The sequence below is a fragment of the Gymnoscopelus braueri genome, assembly GCF_963280865.1.
Source record: "Gymnoscopelus braueri genome assembly, chromosome: 18".
In the NCBI taxonomy this organism is placed as follows: Eukaryota; Metazoa; Chordata; class Actinopteri; order Myctophiformes; family Myctophidae; genus Gymnoscopelus; species Gymnoscopelus braueri.
In genome coordinates this window covers 50,246,712-50,264,800 of record NC_137618.1, presented here as the reverse complement: position 1 = coordinate 50,264,800, position 18,089 = coordinate 50,246,712, and the positions used below count along the sequence as shown (strand labels likewise).

Sequence of the window (18,089 nt, the reverse complement as noted above, 5' to 3'; positions counted from 1 at the left end):
ACAGACAGAGACACAGAGTGAGAGACAGACAGACAGACAGAGACACAGAGTGAGAGACAGACAGAGACACAGAGATAGACACAGAGAGACAGACAGACAGAGACACAGAGTGAGAGACAGACAGACAGACAGATAGACAGACAGACAGACAGACAGACAGACAGACAGAGTGAGAGACAGACAGACAGACAGACAGACAGACAGACAGACAGACAGACAGACAGACAGACAGACAGACAGACAGACAGACAGAGTGAGAGACAGACAGACAGAGTGAGACACAGAGTGAGAGACAGACAGACAGACAGAGACACAGAGTGAGAGACAGACAGAGACACAGAGACACAGAGACAGAGAGACAGAGAGACAGAGAGACAGAGAGACAGAGAGACACAGAGACAGAGAGACAGAGAGACACAGAGACACAGAGACACAGAGACACATAGACAGAGAGACAGAGAGACAGAGAGACACAGAGACACAGAGACACAGAGACAGAGAGACAGAGAGACAGAGAGAGAGACACAGAGAGACACAGAGACAGAGTGAGAGACGGACAGACAGACAGACAGACAGACAGACAGACAGAGACACAGAGTGAGAGACAGACAGACAGAGAGAGACACAGAGTGAGAGACAGACAGAGACACAGAGACAGAGACAGAGAGACAAACAGACAGAGACACAGAGTGAGAGACAGACAAACAGACAGACAGACAGACAGACAGACAGACAGACAGACAGACAGACAGACAGAGTGAGAGAGAGACAGACAGACAGACAGACAGACAGAGTGAGACACAGAGTGAGAGACAGACAGACAGACAGACAGACAGACAGACAGACAGACAGACAGACAGACAGACAGACAGACAGACAGACAGACAGACAGACAGACAGACAGAGACACAGAATGAGAGACAGACAGACAGACAGACAGAGACACAGAGACACAGAGACAGAGAGACAGAGAGACAGAGAGACACAGAGACAGAGAGGCAGAGAGACAGAGAGGCAGAGAGACACAGAGGCAGAGAGACACAGAGACAGAGAGACAGAGAGACAGAGAGACACAGAGACAGAGAGACACAGAGACAGACAGAGACACAGAGTGAGAGACAGACAGAGACACAGAGTGAGAGACAGACAGAGACACAGAGTGAGAGAGAGACAGAGACACAGAGTGAGAGACAGACAGAGACACAGAGTGAGAGACAGACAGAGACACAGAGTGAGAGACAGACAGAGACACAGAGTGAGAGACAGACAGAGACACAGAGTGAGAGACAGACAGAGACACAGAGACAGAGACAGACAGAGAGACAGACAGACAGACAGACAGACAGAGACACAGAGAGACAGACAGACAGACAGAGTGAGAGACAGACAGACAGACAGACAGACAGACAGACAGACAGACAGACAGACAGACAGACAGACAGACAGACAGACAGACAGACAGAGTGAGACACAGACAGACAGACAGACAGACAGACAGAGTGAGACACAGAGTGAGAGACAGACACAGAGACAGAGACACAGAGTGAGAGACAGACAGAGACACAGAGACACAGAGTGAGAGACAGACAGAGACACAGAGTGAGAGACAGACAGAGACACAGAGTGAGAGACAGACAGAGACACAGAGTGAGAGACAGACAGAGACACAGAGTGAGAGACAGACAGAGACACAGAGACACAGAGTGAGAGACAGACAGAGACACAGAGTGAGAGACAGACAGAGACGCAGAGACACAGAGTGAGAGACAGACAGAGACACAGAGACACAGAGTGAGAGACAGAGTGAGACACAGAGTGAGAGACAGACAGACAGACAGAGACACAGAGAGACACAGAGACAGAGAGACAGAGAGACACAGAGACACAGAGACACAGAGACAGAGAGACAGAGACACAGAGACACAGAGACAGAGAGACACAGAGACAGAGAGACACAGAGACACAGAGACACAGAGACAGAGTGAGAGACAGACAGACAGACAGACAGACAGACAGACAGACAGAGACACAGAGTGAGAGACAGACAGACAGACAGAGACACAGAGTGAGAGACAGACAGAGACACAGAGACAGAGAGACAGACAGACAGAGACACAGAGTGAGAGACAGACAGACATACAGAGTGAGAGACAGACAGACAGGCAGACAGACAGAGTGAGAGACAGACAGACAGACAGACAGACAGACAGACAGACAGACAGACAGACAGACAGACAGACAGACAGACAGACAGACAGACAGAGACACAGAGTGAGAGACAGACAGACAGACAGACAGACAGACAGACAGACAGACAGACAGACAGACAGACAGACAGACAGACAGAGACACAGAGTGAGAGACAGACAGAGACACGGAGACACAGAGACAGAGAGACAGAGAGACAGAGAGACACAGAGACACAGAGACACAGAGACACAGAGACAGAGAGACAGAGAGACAGAGAGACAGAGAGACAGAGAGACACAGAGACAGAGAGACACAGAGACAGAGTGAGAGACAGACAGACAGACAGACAGACAGACAGACAGACAGACAGACAGACAGACAGACAGACAGACAGACAGACAGACAGACAGACAGACAGACAGACAGACAGACAGACAGACAGAGACACAGAGTGAGAGACAGACAGACAGACAGAGACACAGAGTGAGAGACAGACAGAGACACAGAGACAGAGACAGAGAGACAGACAGACAGAGACACAGAGTGAGAGACAGACAGACAGACAGACAGACAGACAGACAGACAGACAGACAGACAGACAGACAGACAGACAGACAGACAGACAGACAGACAGACAGAGTGAGACACAGACAGACAGACAGACAGACAGAGTGAGACACAGAGTGAGAGACAGACAGACAGACAGACAGACAGACAGACAGACAGACAGACAGACAGACAGAGACACAGAGTGAGAGACAGACAGACAGACAGAGACACAGAGACAGAGAGACAGAGAGACAGAGAGACACAGAGACACAGAGACACAGAGACAGAGAGACACAGAGACAGAGACACAGAGAGACACAGAGAGACACAGAGACACAGAGACAGAGAGACAGAGAGACACAGAGACAGATAGACACAGAGACAGAGTGAGAGACAGACAGACAGACAGAGACACAGAGTGAGAGACAGACAGACAGACAGAGACACAGAGTGAGAGACAGACAGAGACACAGAGTGAGAGACAGACAGAGACACAGAGTGAGAGACAGACAGAGACACAGAGTGAGAGACAGACAGAGACACAGAGTGAGAGACAGACAGAGACACAGAGTGAGAGACAGACAGAGACACAGAGTGAGAGACAGACAGAGACACAGAGTGAGAGACAGACAGAGACAGAGAGACAGAGCGACAGAGAGACAGACAGAGAGACAGAGAGACAGACAGACAGAGACACAGAGAGACAGACAGACAGACAGACAGACAGAGTGAGAGACAGACAGACAGATAGAGACACAGAGACAGAGAGACACAGAGACACAGAGACAGAGAGACACAGAGACAGAGAGACACAGAGACAGAGAGACAGAGAGACACAGAGACAGAGACAGAGACAGAGAGACACAGAGACACAGAGTGAGAGACACAGAGACAGAGAGACAGACAGACAAAAAGCAAAGTGCAATAATAGCACAATAAGACATGGAAACGGAATAGATTGAAATTGAGACAAAGCAAATGATTCCAACAGGTGAAATTACTTTTAAGCTCGACCCAGCTGAGGTGGACATACATAGGACGCAGGGGGGCAATCCCAGGTTAAGAACCTCACACATGGACACCTCAACCTATTGCTATTGACAGGAATTGAACGCTCGACCTTCGGACTCACAGGCTGAGACACGACCTGTAGTGCTACAGCTTCGTCCAGGCTGAAGTTGTCTGTTGAAGATCATACATTTTTGCCTTCTGTCATGAACCAAGCCCCTGGCTGAAACTGGTGAAAGTAGCTGATCTACAAGCTCAGAAACACGTTGCTATCTGAAAAGTTGTGAGATTGTAGATCGGCTATTTTCACAATGAAGTACGTCATACATTGAAAAAAACATACTCTCAAATAAGCATTTACCGTTTGCACATGTATTCATTGATACAGTCATGTTTTTTGCAATTCAACTTAAATGAGTCTGCATCAAGTGAGGCTTGAACCGGCAACCTTGCGGTCGTGTGGCACTCACTTAAGGGAGAAGCCATTGGACCAACAGATAAAATCTGTGAAAAAAGAGATCAGACAGATGATACCATTTCACGCAAATAGCTGGAAAATCCTGGGTTTAAGTGTTTTTCAAACTGCTTAAAATTGCGGACATTCTAAGGGCGGAGTGAGAGACATGGAAACGGAATAGATTGAAGAGAGAGAGAGATGGAAGCAGAATGGATTGATTGGACGTCTCAACCTATTACCATTAACAGGAATCAAACCCTCAACCTTCGGATTGACAGGCTGCAACACTACCTATAGTGCTATAGCTTTGTCCAGGCTGAGGTTGTCTGTTGAAGATAAAAGTGAACCAGTGAAAGCAGCCGATCTACAAGCTCAGAAACACGTTGCTATCTGAAAAGTTTTGAGATTGTAGATCGGCTATTTTCAGAATGAAGTATGTCATACATTGCAAAAACATACCCTCTCAAATAAGCATTTCATGTTATCTTTACCCTTTGCACATGTATTCATTGATACATTCATGTTTTTTGCAATTCAACTTAAATGAGTCCGTATCAAGTGAGGCTTGAACTGGCAACCTTGCAGTCATGAGGCACTCACTTAAGGGAGAAGGCATTGGACCAACAGACAAGGCCTGTGAAAAAAGATATAACACAGCAGCCGATCCACAAGCTCAGAAACACGTTGCTATCTGAAAAGTTGTGAGATTGTAGATCGTCTATTTTCACAATTTTGTCATATATTGCAAAAAATACTCTCTCCAAGAAGCATTTCATGTTACCTTTAACAGTTGCGCATGCATTAATTGATACAGTCATGTTTTGTGCGATACAATTGAGAAGTAGCCAGCAAGAGTTGAGGCTTGAACTGGCGACCTTGGATCCAGAGGCTGATGCTGAAGCGAGACACCATTGGACCAACAGACCAGAACCAGTGAAAAAAGAATTCACACTAACACTAACACTAACACTAACACTAACACTAAGATCACTCGTTCACAAACCATTTACCAATAGAGAAATTGTCTCCTCGAAACCGAAACCAGTGAAAGCAGACGATCTACAAGCTCACAAAACGTTGCTATCTGAAAAGTTGTGAGATTGTAGATCGGCTATTTTCACAATGAAGTACGTCATACATTGAAAAAACATACTCTAAAATAAGCATTTCATGTTATCTTTACCGTTTGCACATGTATTCATTGATACAGTCATGTTTTTTGCAATTCAACTTAAATGAGTCTGCATCAAGTGAGGCTTGAACCAGCAACCTTGCGGTCGTGAGGCAAACGTTTAAGGGAGAAGCCATTGGAGCAACAGACAAGAACCTGTGAAAAAGGAGATCACACTGATGATACAGTTTCACGCAAATAGCTGAAAAATCCTGGGTTTAAGTGTTTTTCAAACTGCTCAAAATTGCGGACAATCTAAGGGCGGAGCTTACTGGTCAACGTGATACATGTGTTCCTCATGAGTCAAGGCACATGTGTAAGCAGGTTTAATGGCTGTCGGCCAAACGAGGCATGACTTTTGCCTGTTTAAAGTTTGCACTTTCAAAAAATCGCTATAGCGCCCCCCCTTTGACCAATTAGAGTAAGATTGGTTTCAGTAATATTTGGAATGACCCTCAACATTAACGCAAAGTTTCAAAGAAATGTGAGTCTGCATGTATGTGTTAGGGGCAGATGAATAATTGTCATAAAACTGCAATATTCATTGGCTCATTAAAGCTTCATTTTTTCACTTATGGAAAATCTTTGCTGCTTGTTTGTCGGCATAGGTCCAAAGTTCATGTGTAAAACGTTTCGTGCAGATTGCTCAAAAATCCCAGGAGGAGATATATTTTAGCTGCTTTTCAAATAGTTCAAAATGGTGGGAGATCTAAAGGTCAGAGGTCAAAAGTCAGAGGGTTAAAGTTGTTCATCATGAGTAGACGCATGTGTGTATTGAAGTTTTATGGCTGTAGGTCAAACAGGGCATGAGTTGTACCTGTTCAAAGTTGGCATTTTCAATTGAGTGCTATAGCGCCACCTTTTGACGAAAGATTGTGAGATTTATTTCTTGATAGTTTTTCATGACCATCTACCATATGGCCGAGTTTCGTAAAAAGCGACAGCACGGTTCACCCAGAACTGCGAAAAGTGGCAGAAACAGAAGAATACCTACAATAATAAAACAGGTCCAGAGCTGAGCTCTGGCCCCGTAATAATAATAATGTACACCATGAGCCCATTAGTTGATTTTAATGTATTTTCTCTTCTGTTTGTGTTTTTGAATCCGCCCAATAGAGTCCCAGTCAAATCACTCCAGCCAATCAGACAGTGGTGTGTCAGAGATGATGTCATCAGGCCACGCCCGCTCCCAGAGTGTCGTCAGCTCCATCTTCTCTGAGGCCTGGAGGAGAGGAGAGGTGTGTGTGTGTGTGTGTGTGTGTGTGTGTGTGTGTGTGTGTGTGTGTGTGTGTGTGTGTGTGTGTGTGTGCGTGTGTGTGTGTGTGTGTGTGTGTGTGTGTGTGTGTGTGTGCAGCCTGATCTCCAGAGATCTCCGTAACATTGCACGGAACAGTGCACTTCATTCCGTGGATAGTCGCCTAGAAACCCCGAAATTGCGTGCATATGTACGGCGAGTCCCACGGTGGGCGTAACCAGTCGCAAGCAGTCCCCACAACAAAATGTACGATTCTGTGCCTATCGGTACATAACTCAAACGGCGCTGAGTAGACTGCGCGCCTCCGTCATGGTTTAGTCACAATGGGGGAGATGCGAGGCGGCTATTCACGGAATTTCGGGTTTTTCCGTGTCTATTCACGGAATTTCAAAAACCTCAAAAACGTTCAAAGAGAACGTTTCCTCTGGAGATCGGGTTGGGGTGTGTGTGTGTGTGTGTGTGTGTGTGTGTGTGTGTGTGTGTGTGTGTGTGTGTGTGTGTGTGTGTGCGTGTGTGTGTGCGCACGCCCTCCTGACAGTGACAGAGTCGCTCCATGCCGCTAGAGCGAACTCTCTCTCCTCCGTCCTAATACTCCTGGATCCATGGGTGTCTCAGGCTCTGCACTCTCCCTGTTGCATCCTACCTGAAGGGTCGCTCCTACCAGGTGATGCTGAGAGGGTCTGAGTCAGAACCACACAGGCTCACTACTGGGGTTCCCCAAGGCTCGGTTCTGGGTCCTCTTCTCTCTCTACCCTACATCTCTTGGTGCTGTTATCCACTCCTGTGACTTTTCTTGCCACTGCTATGCCGATGACACCCAGCTGATGAACTGTCGTTCTCGGCAGACATCGCATCGGTGACACGGTCCTGCAGATTCCTCCTCTACAACATCAGGAGGATTCGCCCCTTCCTCACTGAGAAGGCAGCGCAGGTGCTCATCCAGGCTCTCGTCATCTCCCGCCTGGACTACTGCAACTGCCTCCTTGCTGGTGCCCCGGCGTCTGCCATCAGACCTCTGGAGCTTGTTCAGAAAGCTGCGGCTCGTCTGGTGTTCAACCGCCCCAAGTTCTCCCACACAACTATCCTTCTCCGTTCTCTACACTGGCTCCCCGTAGCGGCTCGCATCCAGTTTAAGACGCTGGTGCTAGCCTATAGGGCAGTGAAAGGAACAGCTCCTTCTTACCTCCGGGCTATGGTCGAGGCTTACACCCCTGCCCGACCACCTCGGTCTGCCGCCTTGGGGCGACTGGTTGCCTCGTCGCTTAGCGGTCCTTCTGGCCGATCTACACGGTCACAGTTTTTTTCTGTTCTGGCCCCACAGTGGTGGAATGAACTCCCCACTGATGTCAGGACAGCAGAGTCACTGCCCATCTTTCACCGCAGGCTGAAAGCCTACCTCTTCAGGAAACACTACCCTGACCCTTCCTCTTAGCCTTGCCTACTTGTTGTCAATTATTTGTACGAGCTCTTTTTCGTTTTATTGGATCTTGTTTATTCGATACTTATTTGTTTTAGCTCTTGCTCACTTGATTTTCCTATTTGTCTCATCTGTTTAAGAAAGTAGGTAGCTGATATATTGCACCTAGTAGCCTAGTTATAGCTTAAATGGCTTTTAAGTCAAGACTTACGCATTACTAAAATTTAAGCTGTTGCACCACACAAATTAGTTATAACGTATCTCTAAGTAATATAAAACTAAATATTTACACCACCTTTTGATAGCACTAAGTCCTAGGAGTAACTATTAACATGGCAGACCGTATTGATTTTATCGACAAATTACTTGAATACAACGAACGACCCCATCCTCGCCAACGCATTGTGTGAGACAGAATACACCCACTGGACATTTATGATGATTTTGACATCTATGCCAGACATCTATGCCAGACATCTAGCGGCAGACCTACAGCACAACAGCAACTTGAATGGTGCGCTTCTTCCACCGAGGCTCTAATGTGCGTTGCCCTGCGTTACTTCGCAACGGGGTCCATGCAGAATGTTATTGGTGATAGCCATCCAAATACACAAGTCTACCGTGTGCAGGGTAGTGCGTAGGGTTGCGCTCGCCCTGTGCACGCGCATCGATGATTATGTGTATGCCAGTGGATAACAAAAAAAAAAAAATCACCATGACACAAGTTCCATGCTGTGGCAGGCTTTCCAGACTCGCTTGGATGTATAGATGGGACCCACATCAAAATAACAGCTCCATCAGTGGATGAGAACGCATATGTGAACCGAAAAGGTTTCCATTCAATCAATGAATCAAGTGCTTTGTGACGCTGATCTCATGTTCACAAACTGTGTGTTGAAGTGGCTCGGGTCAAAGCACCACAGCTTTATCCTAAAACCATCCAGCATATCATATGGGATGAATTTGAGGCTGGACAGTTTTCAGGGATGCTACTGGGGGACTCTGGCTACCCATGCACTGAGAAAGTGGCTCATGACACCTTACTTGAACCCATCCAGCAGGGCAGAGGAGAAATATACCCTCTGCAGCACTAGATCTGCAGTTGAGAGGAGTATAGGAGTATTGAAGCGGAGATGGTCCTGCTTGCACAGGGATGGGCATCTTTTATCATTTAGCCTATATAGCAAATCAAGTCATAGTCTATATATTAAAAATATATATATATTAAAAATAAATAATTCTGACCAATATGGCATATTTGATCATTTATATAGCAAATCAATTAATAAAGTATATATATATGTGTCCACAAAATTATTAATAATTCAGACCAATATGAAATTATTTAGTGTGGAGTAGCAAAGTAGGCTCTACTAGTCTCTAGACTAGCCTTTAGCTATTTTACTTAAGTAAAAGTATCAATATTGCCATATAAAAATACTCTGTTCTTTTACTTCTTTTACTTCTTCAAGTAAAAGTTCGGAATTCAAAATGTACTTGAGTAAAAGTACTAAAGTATTGGCATCAAAATATACTTAAAGTACCAAAAGTAGAAAGTACTCATTATGCAGAATGTCCTGCGTCTAAAAATTGTTGTTTTGAAAATAGCAGATCTACAAGCTCACAGCACGTCACATCCCAACGCGTTGTGAGCTTGTAGATCTGCTATTTTCATATAGCCAAAGTTTAAATAGGGCTAAAGTGGTTAATATATGTTTTTTTTATATAATAATCGATATCTAAGTAACTAGTAACTAAAGTTTTCAAATAATTGTAGTGGAGTAAAAGTATAATATTTGGCTCTTAGATGTAGTGGAGTAGAAGTATAAAGTATTGAAAATGACATACTTTAGTAAAAGTACCTCAAAATTGTACTTAAGTACAGTATTAAGTAAATGTACTTAGTTACTTTCCACCACTGTATTTTACGATACAAGTTTTACTTCCTTAGTGTAGAAACCGCTTGTGTTGATTGATTTTTGATTGAATATTTTATTAGGCAAAACAAAATGTAAAACAGCACAGTTACATTTAAAATACTTTGTCTAACAGGTCCGTTCATAAAAGTCCTTACGGACTTGTTTCCAATGAGGGCATTGGTATTCAATTCATAGACATATATAGTGGCACCACAGTTCGAATATCATTACCAAAAAAACAGCAAAAAAAATAACTATGTACAACAAAACAAAAAAAACAGAAAAAGATATGTACAAGAACAGGGGGGGGGGGGTCTGCTGTCTAACGGGAAAATGGTACTACCTCCTCTTTTGGCCTCCTGAAATGTGATTTTTTTAAGGCTCTTTTAAATGAGCCCAGCAAACTGCATTTTTTGAGGGATGGAGAAAGACTATTCCAATCCTGGGTGGCAGTGCTGTAGAAGGAGAATTTGCCCATGTTTGTTTTATGGGTGGGTGGTACCAAATTGTTGTTAACGCTCCCTCTGGTATTGTGACTGTGGGTGTCGCTAACCTTTTGGAGGTATTTACTCAGATATGCGGGAATAGGGGGCATATCGGGCAAATTTGCATTTACAATTTTGAAGGCCAGTCCCATTTTTTGTTGTTTAACCCTGTCTTCCACCCTGAGCCAGCCTAGGCTGGCAAAATGGGTGGGAGAAAGGTGGGTCATGGGCCCCAATCCGAGGAGTAGCCGAGTTTGTTTTGGGAGGTTTGAAGCTTAGTCTTCAGTGACACTGAGGTGTTGGAGTACCAGGAGGTGCAAGCATAGTCAAAAAGTGGTTGAATCAGGGCCCCAGAGAGGGTCCTGAGGGCCTGAGGGTTGACAAAAGAGGAAACTCTGCCCATAAATTTGGTTCTCTGGTTTACTCTTTTGACCACCTTTGTAGCCATGCTTTCACCTGTCAGGTATTTGTCAAGAATACTCTTCTTTGCTAGAGATAATTGTGTCATCGACTTTGACCTTGAAATCATTTACATCCATCTGTCTGAGGGAATGTTTGGTCCCAAAGAGAATGGATTCAGTTTTCCCAAGTTGTAGTGACAGTTTGTTATCGGTAAGCCAAGTACGGATTTTTGAGAGTTCGGAACAATTTGCAGTTACAGGCAGCATTCATGTCGTTAATGTATAGAAGAAACAGTAACGGCCCTAGAATGCTGCCCCGAGGAACCCCACAGCTCACCGGGAGGGATGAGGTCATGGTTCCGTTGATGTTAACCACTTGTTCTCTTCCCTCCAGGTAAGATCTCATCCAGTTTAGTGATGTGCAGTCAAAACCAATCGCCCTCAGCTTATCAAGTAAAATTGAATGGTTTACAGTGTCGAACGCTTTTTGGAGGTCCAACATGACCATGCCGCAGTATTTGCCCGCGTCTACCTCACGTTTGATGTAGTCGGTCAAATATAGTAGGCATGTGTCAGTGGAATGGGAGGTTCTGAAGCCCGATTGGAATTCAAACAACAGTTTATGCTCGCTGAGGTAGCTGTTGATTTGTTCTTGAATTAATCGCTCTACAACCTTTGAGATGGAACAAAGGATGGAAACAGGCCTATAGTTGCCAGGTTCTAATTTGCTTCTTTTTTATGCAGAGGGATTACTCTTGCCAACTTGAAATCCTGTGGGACGTGATACTGTGGGACGTGACACTGTTGATTGGATCCGGGAGCTATGACGTCATTTTATGCGACTTTACATTATTTTAAGAACAGTCTACACACTACTAGTTAAGTTGATTGATTGATTGATTGAAATGTTTATTAGGCAAAAGAATGTAAAACAACACAGTTACATTTATAATACTCCGTATATAAAGGTCCGACCAAAAAAGTCCTTGCGGACTTGTTTCCATTGGGGTCCTTGAATTAATTTCATAGACATATATAGTAGCAACCAAACAGTTCAAATCAACATAAAAAACTGAGAAAAAAACTATGTACAAAAAAAGCATCATGAAAATAAAATAAAAGTATATACAAAAAAAAGGGGGGGAGGGGGGTCATCTGTCTACAGGGAAACTGGTACTACCTCCTCTTATGGCCTCCAGAAAGATGAGTTTTTAGGGCTGTTTTGAATGAGCCCAACGAACTGCATTTTTTGAGAGATGGGGTTAGGCTATTCCATACCTTGGTGGCCGTGCTGTAGAAGGAGAATTTGCCCATGTTTGTTTTATGGGTGGGTGGTACCAGATTGTTGTTTACGCTCCCTCTAGTTTCGTGACTTTGGGTGTCACTAACTTTTTGGAGGTATTTTGACAGATAAGCGGGTATAGGGGGCATTTCGGGCAAATTTTGAAGACCAGTCCCATTTTTAGTTGTTTAACCCTGTCTTCCACCCTGAGCCAGCCTAGGCTGGTAAAGTGAGTGGGAGAGAGGTGGGTCATGGGCCCCAGTCCGAGAAGTAGTCGAATCAGTTTGTTTTGGGAGGTTTGAAGCTTAGTCTTCAGTGACGCTGAGGTGTTGGAGTACCAAGAGGAGCAAGCATAGTCAAAAAGGGGCTGAATCAGGGCCCCTGAGAGGGTCCTGAGGGCCTGAGGGTTGACAAAAGAGGAAACTCTGCCCATAAATCTGGTTCTCTGGTTTACTCCTTTGACCACCTTTGTTGCCATGCTTTCTCCTGTGAGGTATTTGTCAAGAATACATCCCAAATAGGTAATCTCTTCTTTGCTAGAGATGATTGTGTCATCGACTTTGACCTTGAAGTCATTAACTTTCATCTTACTGAGGGAATGTTTGGTCCCAAAGAGAATGGATTCAGTTTTCCCAAGGTGTAGTGATAGTTTGTTATCGCCAAGCCAGGTACGGATTTTGGAAAGTTCGGAGCTGAGAACTTCCTCAACTTGCATCTTGTCCTCACCCGAGATCAGGAGTGCCGAGTCATCAGCGAACAAGAACAGTTAGCAGTTACAGGCAGCATTCATGTCGTTAATGTATAGTAGGAACAGTAACGGCCCTAGAATACTGCCTTGAGGAACCCCGCAGCTCACCGGGAGGGACTTTACTCCCTAACTTAGGATAGACCTTACGTTCTGGTGGTGAAACGTAGTTTTCTTGCCTACCTAAGTTGAATGCACTAAGTTGAATGCACTCCACGCTTAATGGATAAAAGCGTCTGATAAATGACTGTAATGTGTGTGTGTGTGTGTGTGTGTGTGTGTGTGTGTGTGTGTGTGTGTGTGTGTGTGTGTGTCACAACAAACATATCATCTATACATATACTTTATGACTTTATTTCTTAAATCAATGTTTGTTTATCACCAGATTAAATATGAAGATTGTGAATGAATAACTTCTATTCCTTTCTCTCTCTCTCTCTCTCTCTCTCTCTCTCTCTCTCTCTCTTTCTCTCTTCAGATGATGAGGATAGAGTCCATCAGTAGGCCCCTCCCCCTCCAGACGGTAACCAGTCAGACTCCTTCCTCCAGGAGCAGCTACGCCGGCAGCCCCTCCCCCTCGGATGACTCCTCCCCCTCCTCTCCGTCCCCCCCCCCCTCCTCCTCCTCTGCCACTCACAGGCAGCCCTGGGGGGGGCGGCCCCCGGTCGGCTCCTCCCACGACCATGTACGTCAAGTACAGCACGTTGGCCCGCCTCCAGAGCCAGGCCCCGCCCTCCCAGTACAAAGGCTCCGCCCCCTACAACACCCTCCCCGCCTATAGCTCCTCCCCCCCTTCCCCTCCCCCGCCCCCGCCGCCCACAGGCCCCGCCCCCGGCTCGGCCGCCGCCTCCCTGGCGCTGGGAGGCCCCGTCACCTCGGCGGGGCCCCTCCTCCTCCCCCCGCCCCCCCCCTCCCATGGAGGAGGAAGAGGAGGAGCTTCCGCTCCTGACCCCTCCTCCTCCGGAGGCCAATGGTCTGCCGCCCCCGCCTGACTCCGCCCCCCTGTCCAACGCCGGCTTACATCACTTCCTGTCTCAGAAGTTCCCCCACATGGCGTACGAGGCCCCGCCCCCTCCCCCTCCCCTCTCCCCCTCCTCCGTGGCCCCTCCCCCCGCTCCTCCTAAAACTTTCCTGATTGGAGGAGTAGGCGGAGTCTTCCCGCCTCAGACGGCGCCCAAGCCCTCTGGTCCCTCCCCCCTCTCGCCGATGTCTCCTCCCACCGGCTACGCTCACCACGGTGGCCACGCCCCCCACGCTGGCCCCGCCTCCATGAGGAAGCAGCAGAGCTTCTCTGCAGGCCACTCCCCCTGCGGGGCCCCGCCCACCCTGCCTAAACAGCACAGCCTATCGTCGTCCAGACTCCTCCCCCTCTCCCCGCCAGGCTCCACCTCTTCCCTCCTTTCCGCTGCCACCTCCTCGTTGGTCAAGCAGATCGTCAATCAGTTCCCCGGTAACTCCGCCTCTTTCTTAGAAGGCTCCTCCTCCTCTCCCCCGGTGGTGAAGGCCAAGCCCAAATGGCAGCCGGTGGGCGGGGCCGGGGGCGGAGCCACGGTGGAGTTCCCGCCTCCCCCCCCTGAGAGCGAGTTTCCTCCTCCCCCTTCCTCCTCCATGACAAAGTCCCCCTCCGCCTCCTCCACAGGCTCCGTCTCCTCCACAGGCTCCTCCTCCAAAAGGGTGGGGCCTCCTCCCGCCCCGCAGAGAGCCTCCTCCGCCCAGGAGGCGGAGCCTGTGCGCCCCGCCTCCAACAAGGTGGAGAGTCTCATAGGTAGGTTTGGATCCTCTGGCCCCTCCCCCCCGGGCTCTCCCTCCAGAGACTCCGCCGCCGCTCCTCCCCCTCCCAAACCGGGCAAGTTGAATCTTGCCAATCTGCCGCCGGCGCTGCAGGGCCTGCAGACACAGGCCCCGCCCCCGCCGCCACCCCCTGCCCAGGCCCCGCCTCCCGACTCTTCCTCCCCCGACTACTTCCCGCCCCCGCCCAGCGACTTTGAGCTGTTGGCCCCGCCCCAGTGGCCCCACCCCCCGCCCCGCGTCGCCGTGGTCAACCCCCAGCCCCAGGTCATGGCCCCGCCCCCTCCCACAGTCTCCGCCTCCCTGTGGAAGCAGGGGAGTGGTGGCTCGTTGAAACCGGGGGGCGTGGCCAACAGCGCCCACCTGTGGAGCACCGATGCCCTGCCTCCGTTGGACACCATCGTGGCCCTCCCCCTCTCCCCTCCACCGCTCTCCCAGACTCCGCCCCCTTCCTCCTCGCTGGGGGGCGTGTCCTCCGGCTCGCTGGCGCTGCAGCCTCACTTCCTGGAGGACCTGAACCGTACGCTGAAGAAGAAGTCCGTCCCCCGCCGCCAGGGCTCCGCCCCCACGTCCCGCCACCTCTTCTCCAAGGCGGAGCCTGTCACGGCCACCATGGACGACATGGCGCTGCTCCCGCCGCCGCCCGGCCACTCCCCCGACGAGCTGACGCAGCACCGCAGGGGCGTGGCCCCCGGAGGCCGCGCCCATCACCACGCCCACACTCTTTCCCGCCACCACCCACGCTCCCACTCCCAACACTCCGCCCACTCCTCCTCCTCTAGACACGCCCAAATCTCAGGCTACGCCACGCTGCGCCGGGGTCCGCCCCCGGCCCCGCCCAAACGGGACCAGAACACCAAACTGACCGGGGATTGGTAGTTGAGAGTGAGACCCACCCGCCCCCGGGGGGCGGAGCCTAAAGACTTGAACGAACAATGTACTCTTCCTGCCAAGAAGAAATAACGTTCCGTCTGTCCATCCGTCCGTCTTTCCTCTCGCACTAAAAGCCCGTTTTATACTTCGACGTACGACCGTGTGGCATGCCTGAAACGGCCGATGTACAAGTTGACAACAGGTAGCATGTAGCATGTAGCGCTGAAACAGTTAACTGAACTATTTAACCCATTAAGACCTTCTAAATCAGTAGTTCTCAAACTATTTCATGCCAAGTACCGCCAAATGGATATATGTTAGGGCCACGGACCCCCCATCTGAAAATGTTTTTTTGCCAGGGACCCCAGAAGAGAAGATTTTTGTAAAAAATATCTGAAATTATTCAAATACACAGTTTTAGACAAAATACAACAATTAATACAAAATACCATACCTAATTTAAGCCTAACTAACTACCCTAAATCAGCAGAACTTTGTATTCTTATTTTTTGCTTCTAGTTAATTGAACTAATCAATTTAATTGGTTATTAGAACAAATGGATTTGGTGGTGGGGGTTGAAATGGTTTGTTTTCATTGCTAACTGATTTAGTGTCGATTTGTTGATGTTGATGCAATTCCATAACCTTAGCGGGGGAACATAGGTCCGGGGAACATAGGTATGACCCCCAATTCGATGAATCCAAAACATAATGGATACAATAATCAGTAAAAAGATACCGGTGTTGTGAGCTTGTACATCTGGTGTTGTGAGCTTTTACATCTGTTAACACGGTGAGTAGCAAACCCCTCCCCCTCCCTTTATTATCCAATTATCATTGTTCCTGTTCAACGTCCATTGTTGTTATTATCATCATTATTATCGTTGTTATTATTATTATTATTGTTATTCCCAAGACCTGTTTATCCAATGACATGAGAAGAAATATATACAGTATATATATAAATATATGTATACAAGCAAGCCAGAAAAAGAAAAAGAAAAAAACATGCGCTTTTCCATTAGCCTGGCGTAGCTAGACTATATCACTGCGTGGATATGAGTCTGGTGCTTCCATGAGGAAGTTTTTCTTCCCAAGGGGCGGGATCAAAACAATGGTCCTCGACGCAATTGGTTAGACCTACAACCAACTACCAATCACAGTCTCCCATATTCGAATACTGGGCACTGATTGGTTACCCACGTCTTCTGGAGCAGGAAATGGATTCTCTATGGAGCGGTGCCAGACCCAAATCCCAGATTGCAATTTTTGTTTGCACTCGCAGATTTGTCTGGTCCCAGGCTACTTTTCCATGACGTGCGTGCCACTTCGCATCAACAATATAAGCAACAATATAAACGACAATATAAACGACAATATAAACGACAATATAAATGACGTAACTTCCAAACCAACGACCGCTAATGAACGACCGCTAACGAGAGAGACGCTAACGAGAGAAGTTCTGCGAGCCTGGATTTGCTCCGTTCAGCTGACTTTTTTTTAAATATCTGGTCAAATCTGGTATCACAAGACTTCCACATTTAAAATGCTACTGCACCTGAAGCCCTAGTGCACCTGCTCTATTGGCTCAGCTGTAAGGTAGGCATGTCATTGCTGATTGGACAACAACCAATTGCTCAACAAATCACAATAAGAAGGGAAGTGGTTTGAATTTGAGATTAGAAGGCTCCGATCCGCCCCGTCCGCAGACCATCTCATTGGAAGGCTCTGGTCGCCCCGCCCACAGACCATCTCATTGGAAGGCTCCAATCCGCCCCGCCCACAGACCATATCATTGGAAGGCTCTGGTCGCCCCGCCCACATACCATCTCATTGGTCACCCCGCCCACAGACCAATTAAGTACAAAGTAACAAAAAAAAGAAAAAGGCTACTGAACGGAGCGAATCAGTCTGCTGCCATGGTAACTGATGCTGCATGGTTGCTATGGACACTATGGAGATAATATAGCACTACCACTTAAAGAGGGAGGGGGGGGGGTATGTATAGAATATGTATGTTGTGAAACGGGGGGAGGGGGGGTACAGGGACTAATGCCATTTATTTCAAATGTGTGTCTTTTTTAATTTTATTTTTTACATAAGATTATTTAAAAGATATTATTGTTATTATTATTATTATTATTATTATTATTATTATTATTATTATTATTATTATTTTAAAGTTTATGATGAGAGGTGGAGAACGAGAAGAGTAGAGTGTTTGAGAAGATGAGCGTCTGTATTCACAAAGCCTGTTTAACGTGTTAGCTTAGCATCTGGGCTGTTAGCTTAGCATCTGGGCTTTTAGCTTAGCATCTGAGCTCCTAGCTTAGCATCTAGGCTGCTAGCTTAGCATCTGAGCTCCTAGCATAGCATCTGGGCTGCTAGCTTAGCATCTGGGCTGCTAGCTTAGCATTACGTGGAGATGCCTCTCGCTGTACCTAACCTTGGAGCATTTTGGTCTATCATTTTATCCAATCATATTCGACTCAAAATGTTGACACTAACTGATTGGCATATAAGTTGTATACAAACTGTCACTGAAC

At 47.4% G+C, this 18,089-nt stretch overlaps 1 protein-coding gene across 1 annotated transcript in view; it reads left to right on the top strand.

Moving 5' to 3' along the window:
* Positions 1–16,734, top strand: part of raph1a (Ras association (RalGDS/AF-6) and pleckstrin homology domains 1a) — a 140,854-nt gene extending 124,120 nt beyond the window's left edge. Inside the window, 4 exon segments of the mRNA XM_080412968.1 lie at positions 6,492–6,613; positions 13,358–13,491; positions 13,493–13,834; positions 13,836–16,734. Coding sequence (XP_080269094.1) covers positions 6,492–6,613; positions 13,358–13,491; positions 13,493–13,834; positions 13,836–15,546 — 2,309 coding nt within the window. The 3' untranslated portion in view covers positions 15,547–16,734.
* The last annotated feature ends 1,355 nt before the right edge of the window (positions 16,735–18,089 follow it).